At 33.9% G+C, this 19,149-nt stretch overlaps 2 protein-coding genes across 2 annotated transcripts; both read right to left on the reverse strand.

Moving 5' to 3' along the window:
- Positions 1-2,570: 2,570 nt before the first annotated feature.
- On the reverse strand, positions 2,571-3,948 carry LOC132162201 (uncharacterized). Its single transcript, XM_059572466.1, has 2 exons — positions 3,777-3,948; positions 2,571-3,662 (listed from the first exon to the last, which is right to left on the reverse strand). The coding sequence occupies exons 1-2, from the start codon at positions 3,882-3,884 to the stop codon at positions 2,571-2,573; spliced, it is 1,200 nt and encodes a 399-aa protein (XP_059428449.1). The 5' UTR covers positions 3,885-3,948.
- Positions 3,949-5,644: 1,696 nt separating this feature from the next.
- Positions 5,645-6,903, reverse strand: LOC132192199 (11 kDa late embryogenesis abundant protein-like). The gene is made up of 2 exons (XM_059607463.1): positions 6,723-6,903; positions 5,645-6,248 (listed from the first exon to the last, which is right to left on the reverse strand). The coding sequence occupies exons 1-2, from the start codon at positions 6,828-6,830 to the stop codon at positions 5,847-5,849; spliced, it is 510 nt and encodes a 169-aa protein (XP_059463446.1). The 5' UTR covers positions 6,831-6,903; the 3' UTR covers positions 5,645-5,846.
- Between the last annotated feature and the right edge of the window lie 12,246 nt (positions 6,904-19,149).

Here is a 19,149-nt window from a genome sequence, read left to right on the forward strand (position 1 = left end):
TTAATTAAATATAATTTTTTAATATTTTTAACTTTTTTAATTTTTTTAATTAATTATATAAATACATGTCAAATCGTGATTGGTGCTGGCATGACATTCTATTAAATTTTAAACGAAATTTTGACATAGGTACTATTTCTGTTTTTATGCAAATCAGAGATACCTCTTGTAATAAAAAGTAAACCATAAGAAGCAAAAAATAAAGAAGTTAAATCACATGGATGTATAACGAATTTAACCCTATATTATATAAGTTTAAAATATTAATTTTTAAAATTTTTAAAGGGTTAAATGCATTTAAGGTACCTATGTTTAGAGCCAAAATCAAACAGATACTTGGGTTTTTAAAAATATTACAATTGATACATGTGGTTAGCAAATAAATTCACTTGGTACTTTCGTCATAATTTCGTTAATTTTTTTAACGGAGCGTCACGTCACCTTATACGTGGTGTGGTACCTGAATTTTTGAGTGTCATATCATATTTTCTTTATAAAAAAAAATAAAAACAAAAATAAAAACAAAAACAAAAAAGGTAGAACTGAGGTAGCTGGCCACCCCCAATGGCGAAACCCTCAAAAAAAACGCCGACCCTTTTTGGCTCCGGTTCGAAGCTATGCGCCGCTCTACTCACCTTCTTTCTCCTCTCCTCGCCTCACTTTCTCCACCTCTCCATGCCCTCGTCTTTGATGTGACTTTGATTTCTTGTGTCATTCCAGTTACTCAAGCCCTGCATATCCCTACCTACATCCTCTTCACATCATCAGCCAGGATCTTATCTTTCATTTCCTACTTCCCCACCTTTACATCCAGTGCTACTCACGATTCTGCTCAAATTCTAGGCCTTACGCCAATACCCAGATCCTTAATCCCTCCCCTGCTTCTTACCTCAGATAGTCTCTTTGCTAACATAGTCAAGGAAGACAGTCCTAAAGTTCCAAAATTAAATGGGATTGTAATCAATTCCTTTGAAGGGCTTGAAGCAGAGTCACTAGAGGCTCTTAATGGCGGAAAAGTAATTTAGGGTTTGGCCATTGGGGTGGCCACCCCGTTTGGCCTGGGGGTGGTTCGGCCACCCCAGTTCTACCTTCTTTTTTTTAAAAAAAAAAAAAAAAAAAAAAATGATGTGGCACCAAAAAACCCAAGTATCACCCCACATGGCACTTTGAAAACACAAGTATCACGCCACGTGTAAGGTAACATGGCGCCCCGTTAAAAAAAATAACAGAATTCTGATGGAAGTACCAAGTGGGTTTATTTGCTAACCAATGTACTATTTATGATATTTTTGAAAATCTAGGTATATGTTTGATTTTGGCTCTAAGCACAGATACCTTAAATGTATTTAACGAGTAATTTTAAGTGGCCTACTTATGTCCTACTAAGAATGATATGGCTGTTAAAATCATCATTTGATCAAAATTCAATAATGATCAATTACACGTCCAACGGTGATTTTAATAGCCACATCATTCTTAGTATGACACAAGTAAGTAGGTCACCTAGAATTACACGCATTTAACCCATTTTTAAATTCAAGTTCACTGTTCACATGTCAGCAATTAGTTCACTGCTCACACGTCATTAGTTAGTGACGTTTTACTGTTTAAACGACGCTATGAGAAATGCTTCAGTGCAATATAATGTCCATATTTGACCCATTTTTAGTGACGTGGTAGATGGACAATCACATGAAATAAAGGATTGAAACTTGAAATTTGAATTTCAATCATTTCTCCCTCACTAAATATGCGCCAAATTTGGACATTATATTGCACTATAGCATACCTCTTTAAAAATAATGTCCTTTAAACAGTTAAACATTATTAATTAATGACTTTTTTTATAAATCCAAACTGATTACACGCACAAACTCTGGGTTTTTTTGTGTAATATATATATATATTAACAGTCTTAATGTGAGCTATCTTCCAATTTTGAATAATGAAGGGTGCTGCAGACCCATGATAACCATTTGATGATTCTGGCATCAGAGCGATGACGCAGCGCTAGCTGCTTGAACAGAAAAAGTCTCCCTGCTTGAGCTGAAAAAGAAGCCACCGAAGGAAGCCATTTCACAACTTCTGGACTTAACTAGATTGCTTTTGCCCGCCAAAATTTGGAAACAAACTTTACTACGTTTTAGTAAAAGGATGTCATTGTCCTCTATTCTTTAATCCTTTGTTAGAATATTTAAAAGCTAAAAATGATCGTTTTTTTTTTTTTTTTTTTTTTTTTTCATTTTAAGCAACGAATTAATGACTTCACCAATGATTTTTGTCAGATCCAAACATTACATTGTTCAACTTTTCCCGGCTAGAACGTAAGAGAGAATTTGTGGAATAAAATAGAAGAGTTTATCCCACAGGGCAATATTGTCAATTTACATTAGATAGCGGTGGAATATAGCATTACAAACCCATATCATATATCTTCAACATTGGATAATCATTTGTTTTTTTTACATAATAACATGTAAGGTCAGCCAGAAAACACACCTTAAATGCAGGAAAAACACAGACGGAGAAAAAAAAAAACACAGTACAAATACATTAAACTTCGTCATGAGTTATATCGGTCCTTCCTGTGCCACCAGTACCAGTGCTAGTGCCAGTGGGGTGCGATCCCACCACAGGCTGGCCAGCGCCATGTCCAGGCAAGGCTGAAATTGGGTGGTTTCCGTCAGGATAGTGTGTGTCAGTGCCAGTGCCGGTGCCGGTGCCAGTGCCAACGGGGTGCAACCCCACTTCAGGTTGGCCAGCGCCATGTCCAAGCAAGCCTGCAATCGGGTGGCAATCGGGTGGTTTCCGTCAGGATTGCTTGTGCCAGTGCCAGTATTGGTGCCTGTGCCGGTGCCAGTGCCAACGGGGTGCGACCCCACCTCAGGCTGGCCAGCGCCATGTCTAGGCGAGGCTGAAATCGGGTGATTTCCGTCGGGATAGTGTGTGTCAGTGCCAGTGCCGGTGCCAGTGCCAGTTCCAACGGGGTGCAACCCCACCTCAGGCTGGCCAGCGCCATGTCTAGGCAAGGCTGAAATCGGGTGGTTTCCGTCGGGATTGCGTGTGCCAGTGCCAGTACCGGTGCCCGTGCCGATGCCAGTGCCAACGGGGTGCGACCCCACCTGAGGCTGGCCAGCACCATGTCCAGGCAAGATTGAAATCGGGTGGTTTCCGTCGGGATAGTGTGTGTCAGTGCCAGTGCCTGTGCCCGTGCCAGTGCCAGTGCCTATGGGGTGATACCCCACCTCAGGCTGGCCAGCGCCATGTCCAGGCAAGGCTGAAATCGGGTGGTTTTCGTCGGGATAGCCTGTGCCAGTGCCGGTGCCAACGGGGTGCCACCCCATCTCAGGCTGGCCAGCGCCATGTACAGGCAAGGTTGAAATCCGGTGGTTTCCGTCGGGATAGCCTGTGCCAGTGCCGGTGCCGGGGCCAGTGCCAACAAGGTACGACCCTACCACAGGCTGGCCAGCACCATGTCCAGGTAAAGCTGAAATCGGGTGGTTTCCGGTGGGACGGCCTGTGCTAGCCCTTCCCGCCTCTTTGGTTGCGGCGTTGCGGGCACGTTCCTGCTTCTCTTCGAGTTCAATCTGGGTGATCCTCTCATCTTTCTTTCTGGTGGCCATTTCTTTCTGCGCTGTATCTGGGGCTTTCCTGCTTTCCATCTGCATGCATGCACAAATCCACATATCGTGAATTCCATTATTACAATTAATAATAATATTTTTTCCATGTAAACGAAAAGGATAAAAGAACAAACAATATATATATATATATACCTTCCCATCTACGGTGGCCTTGGTCTTCTCCATGCCAGCCTTAGCGGAGGCCATTATGTTGGCTGCCGTTTCCTTCGCATTCCCCGATGTATTCTTCCCGCCCTGCATTTTCACTCTGCTTAATTGCTTTTAACTTCAATTGCTTTGAGGATACACACACTAGCAATGGAAGAGAGTGTTAATGGCTCTTGATTAAATAGGTTTTCAGGCCGTCTCGCGTGGCGACACGTAGCAAGGGTATATAGCAACGTGGCAGCTCTGCAGAATTAATGTTCTGGGTTCTTCTTCTAACACATCATTCGGACATGTCTCAAAGATATTTTGATTCTCTCTCTCAAAGATATTTTTCTTTTCTTTTTTTCCCCTCAATCGCCTTTCAACTCAGAGGAGACAATATCCTATTCCTATACTTATCTAACAAATTAATATCCTATAAATATCCGATAACGTTTTAGAAAGAATCATTTAGAACTTTCTTTAAAAAATAAATAAATTATTTAAGTACAGTCAGAGCAATCAGAAACAGCCAAATGTTTAATTTAAGAAATAACTTTGATGATTCTGCCATTAGAGCCACAAAACATCGCTCGTGGGTTGAAAACGACTCTTTGATAGCTGTATCAAAATTGAAGATAAAATTTTCCATACTGAGGTGTTTGCAAAGAGATCTTTGATAAGTCAGCTTTTGCCTTTGAAAAATATTTTTGTCCGTTGTTTAATTTGTAACATTACTAGTTTCTTTTATGTGACAATGTTTAATAACTACTTAATTGGCAATTTAACGTGATATTAAAATAATCATTAAAGACAAAGATCCTAAATTAAAAATTAAAAATGTAGTGGCAATTTAACATAAATTTATCTTTCATTTAAATTAAAAATGTCAAGTATTAAATTAGATAGGGTTGTAAACGAACAAAACTATATACCCGTGAGCTCGCCCGGATTCGGCTTGATAAAACTCGGTTTGTGCACGACTCGGTTATTAAATAAGCCGTTTGTGAACATGAAACTATACTTGATTATTGAACGATATACACCCGTATAAAATTCAACTCACTTGTTTAAAGTTCATGAACGTGCTCATAAAAGGGCTCGGCTCGCTTATTAGCGCTACTCGTATATATGTATATATTTTCATATTAATTTATAAATATATGTATATATATTAATTAATAAAAGTAAGTATATAATTTAATGATAAAAGTTAATCCTATGGTCATATCTTAAATGCATGATCTAACCATTAAGTATCTAATACAAGCTAAGTTCGAGCTAGTTAAAAGTTTCCGAGCTCGAGCTCGAGCTCGGACAAGGTACCTACCCTGACGAGCCAAGCTTGAACACAAAATAAGGCAAAAAATTGAATGAGTCAAACTTGAGCGAATAGTTATTACACCCCTAATAGACTTCGAGTAATGATATGATAGAAGGAGGACTAGAGTCATCCCAATTGTGATATTACATAACAAATTAAAATTTAATAATAATCATCACAAATTTAATGATAATTTTAAATGTCACTATCACATTTGAAATAACTATAAGAGGACTCAAATTTTCCGATTCTAATTTTCCTTATATCATAACTCAGAGTTCGACTATTAAAAGAAAAAATAAATTCATACCTATAGTAATGATTTAACTGTAACATATCTAACGTATACACCAACTGGTTTATATATATATATATATAAAACAACCGACGAATCCAATAATATTATTATTCTTCTATCTTGTCATCTTAAGTTTATTGGGTGCAGAATTTTTGTTAATATATATACTTAAGAAAGTGCCGTCCATGCATGAAGTGTCGATGCGACAAATTAACTACCAAATTACGAGGAAAAAAAATCCATATCTGAAAATGATGAAAAAGTGGTTACGTGACCACTCTTTAGGTCTTTTTATTCAAATGAAACAGCCAACTACAAAGTTCACATGTAAGGTCCAGCCCGGAAACACACCACACCTTATATGCCGAAAAACAAACCAATAAATAAATAAAATTACACAAACATCAAACTAACTAAATATTGCACACGGCATTTTACTATAATATGCCCATGCTCAAAGGGGTCTTCCGATGCCATAACCTGGGGCGTTCCCTTCGACACGGGGGTCATGGGCAGTGGTCCTTCCTGTGCCAGCTGTGTGGGTCCCAATGGGTTGCGACCCCACCACACCTTCGGTCACTTGTACTGCTGGCTGGCCAATACCATGGCCAGGCAAGGCTGAAGTCGGCGGGTGGGTCCCCGTGGGGTGTCCTGTGGCCCCTGTGGTTGAATATGTGCCGGTGGTTCCTGTACCAGTTGGATAATGAGTGCCAGCTCCAATCCTTTCCGCCTGTTTGGCTGCCGCGTTGTGGGCACGCGCCTCCTGCTTTTCCAGTTCAGCCTGGGTTTTCCTCTCCTCTTTCTTTTGGGTCGCCATTTCTTTCTGCAATGGGTCATGGGCTTTCATCTTTTCCACCTGGACATCATAAACTCCATTATTCCAATGATATCCTTTTCTTTTTCTAATAGTCTCCGCCTAATATAATTATATCCCTATCAAAGTAAGATGATCCAAAGGACCATGTCCCTATCGACATGAAGCATGTTTTCCATTCAAGTAAACATCTCCCATCAACTTTAGTTGCCGGTGGTCAGTTACAAGGAAGCCCAAAGAAACTCTGTAAATACACGTAGAAGTTGAAAGGTGAAGAACAACTTTCCAAAAACAAAGCCACGTACATGATTGAATGCAAACTGCTTTAAAGTAAAGAGTACATAAATCACCCACCACACCACGTTATCTTTATACCCATAATAAAGAGAAAAAATTTTCTCTACCCTTAAAGGAGCAAAACCTTGTAAATAAAGAAATAAAGATTGATTTTTACGGTTAAACTTCTACTGTATATGTGGATAAGGAACCAAAGAAACAAAACAAAAACATATATACCTTCTCGTCCACGCTGGCCTTGGTCTTGTCCATGCCAGACTTAGCGGAGGCCGCTACGTTGGCCGCCGCTTCCTTTGCGGACGCCGTTGCATTCTTCCCTGCCTGCATTTTCACACTTAATTTCTTCTCTTCCCTCGTTTAATTGTTTTTCACTTTAATTGCTTATGGATAACACACACTGTAGCGATGAAGAGCATGGAACGGACGTTTAATTAAATAGATTTTTAGGCAGTCTCCCGTGGAGACACGAAGCACGGGTAAAAACGCAACGTGGCAGCTCTTAAGGTTTTTTGGGTTCTTCTTCTGACACGTCGTGGGCACGTGTCCGATTGATATTGATTCTCTCTCTGCGGTGACAGTTGTGGAAGTTTAGACCTACGTGGCGACTTGGTAAGAACTGTGGCGACACGATGCGGGAGTTGCTACGCGTGTCGTGTCTGTTGGATGGTCGTCGTTTAAGCCGAACTTATCTCCTTCGAACTCCTCTATTGTAGTATTTTTGATGGATCAATTTCTTATTTTTATTCCTTAAAAGAAGAGAGAAATGTTTGGTTTTTTACTTTTAGTTTGCTATTAAAATTATTGAATCACATGTAAATTCTACAAATTTATTATAATAAAAAATAAAATGAAAATTTTTAAATACAAAATTGATTCTTATGGTTAGCCTAATTATAAATCACTCATTGTGGTATAAAGCCTAATTACAAACAAAATCTATTAATTTGTCAGGTCATACCTAATAAAAACGTCACTCGTATTATTTTTAATTTATGACTTTAAAAAAATGACAATTAGGATTTTTCACATCATTTTGCGATGCTAGCTAAGATTACACAACAACCCTTACTCTACGTCATACAACTACAGTAAATTAACCTAATCTCTTATATTCTCAAAATTTTACCTTGTGTGTAACCCTCCCCATCTTCATCTTTGTCAGCCGCTTCACAAAATACGATCGTCAAATCCTCGCAAAATGCTCCCAAATTGTGGTGAGGAAGATGAAAATAAAGGAGGATTATGCACGGAGTAAAATTGTGGGGATAAAAGAGATTAGGTTAATTTACTATAGCAGCATAACATGACAAAGTAACAGATTCTATTAAGTTACTTAATGGAAATTGATTTTTGGGAGTAAACTGTTATTTTGGCCTATCGTAAGGACTTAAATTTTTTATTATTTTTTTTTTTTTATAACAATGAGTGATTTATAATTTAGGCCAACTACAAGGACCTATAAATTATTTGTTATATCATAAAAAATAATTTGTAATTTAAGCAAACCACATAGATCAATTTTACATTTATCCCAAAAATAAATGTAAGACTAAAAAGTGTTGGACAATCTTAAGCTTACAATGAGAAAAGAAACAGTTGGTATACGAAACGAGTAATGGACTTAGGCTGCCTTTTAGGGAGGAGATTTGCCTGCAAAATAAGTAAAAGGTGTTAGAAGCTCTTTGGCCCTAGAAAACTAGAGGGACTCCAATGTCAAGTCAGGATGGGATGAAAGAGGAAGAGCTCTCTCAGCTAAGGAGAGCAATATTCATCGAGTACGTAGGGTAGGTCGAGAGTTGTGTACCTTAAACCTTATATATCGGCATATAGAGCATTATAGAGCCCTCTAGAGTAGGAGTCATTGTGTTTCGAATCGAGTCTAGATAGGTGTCTTCGAGTTGTTAACTACTTGGATCGCCTAGGGGCTTAGGCCCGTTGGGTCATAGATTGGTTGGGCTTAATATGGGGGGGGTGGGGTGGGCCTTTTTCTTAGTCGAGTGTTTATTGGGCCCTTAGGAGTCCTCCAATTCCCTATAATGATTAGTAAATTCATCCATAAGAATTTAAAAATGTATATCCTTGATTTCGCCATTGGGCCTTCCATCAATTTTCTACTGGCAAAGTATCTAGGTCGTCCAGAAACTAATCAAACTAACATAGGAATAATAAAATTAAGCACATATGATCTTAAGCTTTTGTCCTTTTGGGAGTCATCTTTTATCATGTTTTATGGGGTAGGATCCTAATTCTAAATACAATCAATTTTCAAATGAATTTTTTATTTTTATTTTTTACTTTTCCACACAAGAGGATAAATACAATTGAACCAATTAATTAGCTGCCTCTTAAAAACAAGTGAAGCTTCCTTTGGTTGGCTTCTATATTCCCAAATTTGCCGATGACTAAATTTCACTGCCCTAGAGCCATCATAATGGCTTTTTAATTTGTTGCAAAGAACCAAGGCTGGAGAGCCCAAGTAAGTGACAAGGATGCACGTCCTTCCCAAGTTTGAGCAATTACCACGAAATTAGTAGATACATCACGCCACTCCAAAATGCCTCAAACTTGAATCTTTTTGGCAGAGAAAGTCCATCAACCCATATATTTAACATAATCTTGTCGTGACCAGAAGAGTTTGGAAAGAGTAAACCCCCATCATTATTACCAATCCCCCTGTCCATATTTTCTTTAATATTAATTACCAAGACCGGCGCGCCAATTGGACCAAGTAAAAGGGTATATATATATTGAAGAAGGGTAGATATATACTTTAGATTTCATTTAAAAATCAATATTTTCTTTTGATCATTTTACTATCCAATTAAAATTCAACTTGAAGCAGGTTTTATACAAAGAGGACTGAGTCATTTGTTTATCCTAATTTTTACTGTTTATATTTCCACACACCCATTTTTTGAGTTTTTATTGTATTTTCTTATGATTCCACACTCTCTCTTCTTTCCAATCAAGAGTTTGAAAGATCTTGGATCAAATTGAGCTAATTCCTTGCTATTAAAATATAATAATCATGAAAGAGGGGAAAAGTTCTTGCGTTTGACCAATTACTTAGTCGGAAAAATTGACCTATTCAGCTGCTACCAAAATATACTTGTGAAAGAGGTTTTTCTTGTTTGTCAAGGGGGAAAGTTTCAAACTAAACGAATTTAAAGTGTGGGGTTTATATTCAATACGTATGGTTTTCAACAAATGAAAAAAAAACTCGAGGAACACATGAGAAAGATGAGAAGAAACTTTGGCATCTTATTGTACCTTTAAATGGGATTATTTTTATAAATTTCCACACGTATTAAGAGAAACAAATTACACCAAAGAGATAATTAATTTTAGGAAAAAACATATATACTACGAGAAATAATTTGTGTATAACACGGGTTTGATTTATGCTTCTACAAAGGTTATTGATGAAGTTAAGATGGATCGGGATCTCTTGCAATCTCTATGCTTAGATTGCACAAAATTCTTTATAATTGTGAAAAACTCTTGATGCAATTCGAGAAGCAAATATTTTATTTAGACAAATAAATTTCATCAAAAACATCTCACAATTGTTTATCTAATTACAATTGCGGGAATCCGGATATATCGAGATAAGATAGCAAAAGATTTCTTGCAATTAATTTTGGAAGGAAATCTCTTAACCCATGTCCTATAATGAATAGGTTGACGTGGAATTGCCATTTTTTCAGCTAATGTATCGGTGCCGTACACGAAATAAATTTCTTCTAGAAGGGTCCATGTGCATGTGCATTTGACCAGGGGTGCGGACGAAAGTGACGAATGTCCTCAAATTTTTACAATTCTTTATAAAATATTCATATTTTATGAATTCGTCTCTCGAAAAATAATATATTTATCCCCCAAAATTAATATAGTATGAGTTATTCCGTTTATATTTTTCTTTCTTTTTCCCTACATCTCGTTTTACCTTGTATTTATTTGTGTTTTTTTTTTTTTTTTTGGTGCAAAAGCGTGGAATATGATGAAAATGTCTGTTTTTATTTATTTTTTGAGTGATTATTCTGCAGTCATTTGGGTGTACATATTTATTTTTTGGTACCATTTTTCTTGAACTCTATAAATCGTGTTTAGCTTATTTTGCTAATTGTTTATATTATTGTGTGTTTGTGATGCTATAAGATTAAATTTAAAAATTCTATGTTTTTTATTTTATATAAACAAGCATAAACACATACAGATGAATTATATTATTTATGTCCTTTTGTATTTATATAAGTCAATATTCTTAACTTATCAAAAAAAAAAAAAAGTTCGTCCCTTACACCAAAAATCCTAGTTCCTCCCCTGCATGTGACCAACGGAAATGGATGAAGAAAATGGGAAATGACCATGATTATCACAAGTCAATTACCATTTATAAAGTACGAGAAACGCTATACATCTCAAAAAAAATCTCCAAAATTTGTTCAACAAATAATGTGTCATAATTTTATGTAATTTATTATTTTAAAAAATGTAACATCATCTCATGCAATTGTAACACATTATTTCAAAAATAAAATTTTAAGAAAGTGTAGCATTCTTGTAAAGTGCATAAATGTGTCATCAAATTTGGCTAGGCATGATAGCAAGGTGTAGTTGAAGAAGGATGCTTATAATTTTATAAATACTTCCTACCCAGATCCATTTTTTTCCGTACACAACCAAGATTTTGTTCGTAACTCGTTTACGCAATCAGATCGCCAAAGCCCGGGGAACAAAAACTCCATAACAAACGATAATTTGTTTTGACTTAATTTAAATTAATATTCTAACCGTTCTTTTATATATATATATAATATGATTTCTATTTCAAGCAAAATAGAGAAGATTTTAATTCGATTGGAACCGCGTAGCGACCACAAACACACTACACAACCAAATTTAGTGCCATTCATAAACACAAAAAAGAAAAAGAAATCCACTAAGAAAGCCTATCCATCTAATTCTAACACTAACAAGAAAAATATTATGGTAACTTCACAAAGGTTTTTTGAACTTACACGCATTTTAAGAAGAGTCTAAAAGTTTAAAAACTCTCAATTTAACCCTCGACCTTTTAATTTGATGCAATCTAACTTTCTTCGTGAGGATTTGACCTTAAATCTTAATAGAAACTATGAAAAATACTAGAATACCTTCAATTTTTTATTTTTTATTTTTTTTCAAAAAAAAAAAAAAAAAAAAAAAAAACTTTACATAGGACTCCTAAACTATCACACGTTTTGAAAAAACCCTTAAAATTTTTAAAAGCTCTCAATTTCACCCCCTTGAACTTTCAATTTGATACAATCTACCCCATTTCCATCAAAAATTAACGTTAAACCCTAACAAAAACGAGTAAAAAGACCAAATTACCCTTCAATTTTTTATTTGTTTAAATTTTAAATTAAGGGTCACTTTAAATTTTTTTTTTTTAAATTACAAGGGTATAAAAGTCATTTTATCACTTTTAATGTTCAGAAACAGACGAAGGGAGGTACATTACATCAAGGTGGTGTTTGGTAAATGGGTTGGCCTAGACACTGTAGTTGATGTAGATTGATGTGAAAAAAAAAAAAAATGTTTGGTATAAAAAAAATGAAAAAGTGAAAAAAATTTGTTTTATAGTGATTTTTTTATTTGAATAATAATAAAAAGTGAATGATTTTATATAAAAAGTAAAAAAGTTATAATGTTTTTATGTTGATTTTTTTGGGAAATGGTGATGAATAGTGTTTAGGCCAACTCCAACCATTTTACCAAACAGGGCCCAAATTGAAAGTTCAAGGGGTAAAATTAAAATTTTTTGAAATTTGAAAGGGTCTTTTCAAAACATGTTGTAGTTCAGGATAAATAATAAATAATGTGAAATTAAGGGTAATTTGAAATTTTATAAAAGTTTCAAGAGTATAATGGTTATTTCATTCATTTTAACGTATATTTAACACCTAATTATAACTGAGTGGATATATTATATTAAATTAGAAGTTCAATGTATGAAATTGAAAATTTTAAAATCTTCTCAAAACATGTGTTTGTAAAGTTCTCTAAAATATAAAGTCCTGAATTGGTTTAAGCAAATGGTGATTGATGACGGCCAAGTGCTATGGAGGAGGACAAATAGAGATAGGGCTGGCAATTTTGACACGACCAGTGAACCCGACACGAATATGACACGAAAAAATAGGTATTGGGTTTGGTCTTATTGGGTTCAGGTCTTAATCGAGTCTACTCGTTTAAGACTCTATTAATTCGTGTCTGGTGGGTCTGGCGGGTCGACCCGCCAGACACGGTTACTGTTCGGGTCTAGCAGGTACCCGTTAGACCCGGTTACTGTTCGGGTTTGATGGGTACCCACCAAACTCGGTTAAAAAATTAATAATAAAAATTAAAATTAAAATTAAAAAAAATTAAAAAAAGGTCAAAAAATGAACATATTTGTAGTGTTTCATAATTTATATATTTGATTATATGGGATGGATCATGGATCCTTCAAGACTTCAAGTGGACAAGTATTTTGTAATGAATTATGAATTTAATGTTGATGCAATTTTGAGTTTTGTTTCTTTTTTATTATTATTATTTTGTTTTTGTTAGCTTTTTTTTATTATCTTTTTCTTTATTGCTATGATGGAAATGTTGACACATTTTACCGATCAATCTCATTCATATTTGGATCATTTTGAAATAGAAATTTTAGGTTTGTCCCTACTTAGACTTTATGCTTTATGAGGTATCGATGATGGCCAAGTGGCTTACTAGTAACCAAGCGTCCAAGCGAACCCCTTGAGTAGGTCCGACTTAATAGATTTTGAGGCCTAAGACAACAAATTTAGGTAAGCCTTTTTTATATTTAAATATTTAATTAAATTATTTTAATTTAAAAACATTCTTCTTGCTTTTTGCCCTTATTATTATTATTATTATTTTTTCAAATGATTTGCAAAATTCATCTCTGTAATGAGACATTTAATTTCAACAGGTTACAGATATCATATTTTGTGTTGAAGTATACATAATTCTTTTTTAGTGGAATGTAATTTGAGCAAAATTAAATTTCTTTATACTAAAAATTATTTTAATAAATGAACTTAGTATGGTTGCTTATTTTAAGTTTAGGTGAAATCATGAGTTTAGTAATTTCTTTTGGAGTACAATTACGGTCACTTTCCATTTTTTTTTTCTTATTCTTTATTAAAGCCTTTAATATATTGGAACTCAATTTTTTGCATTGACAGTGTATGGATGTATTATTATTACAATTTTTTTTTTTTAGGGATTTTCACGGGTCGTGTCTACCCGATTAGACCTAGTTATTTTAAACGGGTAAAACGGGTTGTGTCGGGTTACCTGACTATTTTCGTGTTATAATTATGTCAGACCCGATTACCCGTTTAGCTAAATGGGTCGTGTCTGTGTATAGGCTAATCGTGTAATAGACACCTGCAGGTCATAATCAGGTCGTGTCAGATACCCATCTTGCCACCCCTAAATGGAGATAGGCGAGCTAGGAAGGTTACATGTGGGGATAACGAGGAATAGAATTTTCACAAACTATGTCAAGAATTTCCATAAACATTTAATAAGCACAACCACTCAATTAAACGAAATCAATTTTTTCGCTGAAAAGATGTTTTGCCATTTGACTTCTACCCAAATGCAGGATAATAGCCGGCAACCTCTAACAGCGGCTAAAAATTGTCAACGATTTCTGAGGAACACTGGTGGTAGATTAGGCAGTAGCGATAATGAATTGTAAAAGAGTATATATATATATATGCAAGAAGGAGAAGTTTAAGCCGAAAAATGGTTTGTAGTTTTAAAAATAGAAATCATTTTACAGAAATTAAGAACTTTTTTCCTGATTAACCAAAAATATTTTTTAATTTTACAACGTTTAGTTTATGGTTTTAAAAATAGAAATTACTTTACGGAAATTTAGAGCTTTTTTTTTTTTTTTTTCTAGTCAACCAAAAATATTTGTAATTTTACCACGTTTTTCAGTTGTACCAAACACTTAAAAAGATGAAGAAAGTGCTATTCAAAATTAGAAAATCAAAATAAAAGTTAAACAAAAAGGAGGGGAAGTTTGACTTTAATTTTATTTTAATTTTTTTTAAAAAAATCATTAATTGGGTGTTCATCATTTTAAAAATCACTTCATCCATCAGCTTAATTAATTTTTCGTACAATTCCCTAACGAAATTTCTAACATGTTAAGCAGTTGTCAAGTCTCTTCCAACTACGTAACACATCAAAGCTATGCCCATCTTTCCCGAGAGTTGTTATGTGAGATTAAAGAAATTGGAAAAAAAAAACACACACACACACAATTATAGGCAAGCAAAAGGCGAAAACTATGTCGTTTTCATAAATAAATAAAATGATGCAGAATATGATGGAGTAGTGAAGGTTATGTGTCGCATACATGTCATGCCTCTTGATTATAACACATTTGGCATGCCAGCTCAAACCGCTTTAATTGATAACGACCTTTTTAAAATGATGGAGTAATAAAGGTTATGTATCCGTCTTGTGCCTATTGGCTATGAGGTTTTTAGCATGCCACCTCAAACCGCTTTTAACTGGACTTTTGTGCCAAATTAAAGCATGAAATATGATGAAAATATCTATTTTTATTTATTTTTTGAGTGATTATTCTGCAGTCATTTGGGTTTACATATTTATTTTTTGGTACCATTTTTCTTGAACTCTATAGATCGTGTTTAGTTTATTTTACTAATTGTTTATATTATTGTGTGTTTGTGAAGCTATGAGATTAAATTTAAAAATTCTATGTTTTTTATTTTATATAAACAAGCATAAACACATACAGATGAATTATATTTATTTATGTGCTTTTGTGTTTATATAAGTCAATGTTCCTAACTTATCAAAAAAATAAAAATTCGTCCCCCACATCAAAAATCCTAGTTCCGCCCCTGCATGTGACCAACGGAATTGGATAAGGAAAATGGGAAATGAACATGATTATCACAAGTCAATTACCATTTATAAAGTACGAGAAATGCTATACATCTCAAAAAAAAATCTCCAAAATTTGTTCATCAAATAATGTGTCATAATTTTATGTAATTTATTATTTTAAAAAATGTAACATCATCTCATGCAATTGTAACACATTATTTCAAAAATAAAATTTTAAGAAAGTGTAGCATTCTTGTAAAGTGCATAAATGTGTCATCAAATTTGGCTAGGCATGATAGCAAGGTGTAGTTGAAGAAGGATGCTTATAATTTTATAAATACTTCCTACCCAGATCCATTTTTTTCCGTACACAACCAAGATTTTGTTCGTAACTCGTTTACGCAATCAGATCGCCAAAGCCCGGGGAACAAAAACTGCATAACAAATGATAATTTGTTTTGACTTAGTAATTTAAATTAATATTCTAACCGTTCTTTTATATATATATATATATATATATATATATATGTAATATGATTTCTATTTCAAGCAAAATAGAGAAGATTCTAATTCAAATCGATCTAATTCAAACACTATCATGACAAATATTATATGTTAACTTCACAAAAATCTCTTGAATTTTCACGCATTTTAAGAAGACTCTAAAAGTTTAAAAACGCTCAATTTAACCCTCGACCTTCTAATTTGATGCAATCTAACTTTCTTCGTTAGGATTTGACCTTAAATCTAACTATGAAAAATACTAAAATACCTTCAATTTTTTTTTTTTTTTTTTTTTTTTTTTTTTAATTTCACATAAGACTTCTGAACTATCACACGTTTTGAAAAGACCCTTAAAAATTTCAAAAACTCTCAATTTCACCCTCTTGAACTTTCAATTTGATACAATTTACCCCATTTCAATAAAAAATTAACGTTAAACCCTAACGAAAAACGAGTAAAAAGATCAAATTACCCTTCAATTTTTTATTTGTTTAAATTTTAAATTAAGGGTCAATTTTAAATTTTTTAAAAAAAAATTAAAGGGGTATAAAAGTCATTTTTATCACTTTTAATGTTCAGAAAGGGACGAAGGGAGGTACATTGCATCAAATTGAAAGTTTAGAAAGTGAAATTAAAATTTTTTGAAATTTGAGAGGGTCTTTTTAAAATGTGTTGTAGTTCAAGAGTCCTAAGTTTAGTTGTTTTGTTTTTGTTTTTTTTGTTTTTTTTTTTGTATTTTTTTAAATAATAAATAATGTAAAATTAAGGGTAATTTAAAATTTTATAAAAGTTTCAAGCGTATAATGATCATTTCATCAATTTTAACGTATATTAAACACCCAATCGTAACAGAATAGGTATATTACGTCAAATTAAAAATTCAACGTGTAAAATTGAAAATTTTAAAACTTCAAAAAAAATCTTCTCAAATCACGCGTTTGTAAAGTTTTTCCAAAATATAAAGTCCTGAATTGGTTTAAGCAAATGGCGATTGATGACCGCCAAGTGCCAAGGAGGAGGACAACTGGAGATCGATGGGCGAGAAGGGAAGGTTACGAGACCAACAAATTTCCACAAGCTATGTCAAGAATTTCCATAAACATTTAATAAGCACAACACCTCATTTAAACGAAATTAATTTTTTCGCTGAAAAGATGTTTTGCCGTTTGACTTCTACCCAAAATACATGCAGGAATCAGGATAATAGCCGGCAACCTCTAACAGCGGCCAAAAATAGTCAACGATTTCTGAGGAACACTGGTGGTAGATTAGGCAGTAGCGATAATGAATTGTAAAAGAGTATATGCAAGAAGGATAAGTTTAGGCTGAAGAATGGTTTATGGTTTTAAAAATATAAATTATTTTATGGAAATTAACGACTTTTTTTCTAGTTAGCCAAAAATATTTTTTAATTTTACCATGTTTGGTTTATGGTTTTAAAAATAGAAGTCATTTTACAGAAATTTAAAACCCTTTTTTTCTGGTCAACCAAAAATATTTATAATTTTACCACGTTTTTCAGTTATACCAAACTTTTAAAAAGATGAAGAAAGTGTTATTCAAAATTAGAAAATCAAAAAAAAGTTAAACAAAAAAGAGAAGGGGAAGTTTGACTTTAATTTTTTTTTTTAATTTTAAAAAAAAATCATTAATTGGGTGTTCATCATTTTAAAAATCACTTCATCCATCAGCTGAATTAATTTTTCGTACAATTCCCTAACAAAATTTCTAACATGTTAAGCAGTTGTCAAGTCTCTTCCAACTACGTGACACATCAAACCTATGCCCATCTTTCCCGAAAGTTGTTATTTGAGATTAAAGAAATTGAAAAAAAAAAAAAAAAAAATTATAGGTAAGCAAAAGGCGAAAACTATGCCGTTTTCATAAATAAATAAATTGATGCAGAATATGATGGAGTAGTGAAGGTTACATGTCGCATACGTCTCGTGCCTCTTGATTATAACACATTTGGCACGCCAGTTCAAATCACTTTAACTGATAACGACCTTTTTAAAATGACGGAGTAATAAAGGTAACGTATCCGTCTTGTGCCTATTGGCTATGAGGTTTCTAGCATGCCACCTCAAACCGCTTTTAACCGGACTTTTGTGCCAAGTTAAATTTACGATTGGCAACTAAATAAGTGAAAGCCGACGCTTGAATACTACTAACAATAGTATAAGACTCGTGAGTCATGAGGCATGCTTCCTTCTCTTGGAGCCTACCCTTCAATTCACTGCTTGAAAGTTGAAAATGAAGACTTCTTGTGTTGGACGCCTTCTTGTGATGATCTTCATATTTGTTTAACCAATGAAGGCTAGGTTCAGGTGTCTTCCAAAGTTTGAAGAATAATGATTAAAGTATTCAGGAGCCAGGAGGGGCGGCCATTACCCTTCACATATTTTTGTCGTTGGCTTTGTTTGGTAAGCATTGTAATCAAAAGAAAAATAAATGGAATTATTTTATTTGCATTTAGGGTCTCAAATTAGTACTAATTTAAGTAAGTAATATGGAATAGTTTATACGAGATTTATTTACTCAAATAAAATTTATTTATATTTATTGTGTAAACTATTAATAATTTAAATAATAAGTGGCAGATATCCTTATCGTAGAGCGCCTGTCATGAAAAAGATTCTAGGGCCAGGAAAGATTGGGCAATCTCCCACTCACATGACTGATGACACACCCTAGATATTTTTTTTCAGAACGTACGGCTCATATTCAATCAGCTTCAGTCATGAGCCCGAGGCCAGCCATTGATTAGGTCACGGGAGCACTCAGAGCCAGCCAATCAGGCCACTGTCAGATTGCCACGTAGGCAGAATATGATTGAAACTACTTAAATTAAATTAAAAAGACAAATGTTAAAGGTTAATAAGTTTTTTTTTTTTTTTTTTTATATATATTTAGCTCATATATTTTGGAAATGTTAAATGTTTTTCTAGCGTTCTCTCAACTATGATATGACTTTTAAAATTATCGTTGAATTTGAAATTATTATTATTAACTTTTAATCAATTGGTGATTTTAAAAATCACATCACAGTTAGAAGGATACCAAGAGAACACTAAAAAAATATCTAGCATTTTCCATTTTTTACAATTAACAATTGAATTCGGGGTTGATCATTGATTTATGTAGAATATACGTTAGTTTACAAAATTGTAAAGAAAAATAAGCCAAATATGAAGACCTTATTGACCCCTAAGAT

This window comes from Corylus avellana, chromosome ca9 (assembly GCF_901000735.1).
Source record: "Corylus avellana chromosome ca9, CavTom2PMs-1.0".
Classification (NCBI taxonomy): Eukaryota; Viridiplantae; Streptophyta; class Magnoliopsida; order Fagales; family Betulaceae; genus Corylus; species Corylus avellana.

Excerpts from the sequence above, each read along its gene's own strand:
- LOC132162201 (XM_059572466.1), bottom strand. The coding sequence starts at position 3,884 with ATGCAGGGCGGGAAGAATACATCGGGGAATGCGAAGGAAACGGCAGCC. Across the intron at positions 3,663-3,776 it reads AGGCCACCGTAGATGGGAAG|ATGGAAAGCAGGAAAGCCCC; the intron begins GTATATATATAT and ends GCATGCATGCAG.
- LOC132192199 (XM_059607463.1), bottom strand. The coding sequence starts at position 6,830 with ATGCAGGCAGGGAAGAATGCAACGGCGTCCGCAAAGGAAGCGGCGGCC. Across the intron at positions 6,249-6,722 it reads AGGCCAGCGTGGACGAGAAG|GTGGAAAAGATGAAAGCCCA; the intron begins GTATATATGTTT and ends TATGATGTCCAG.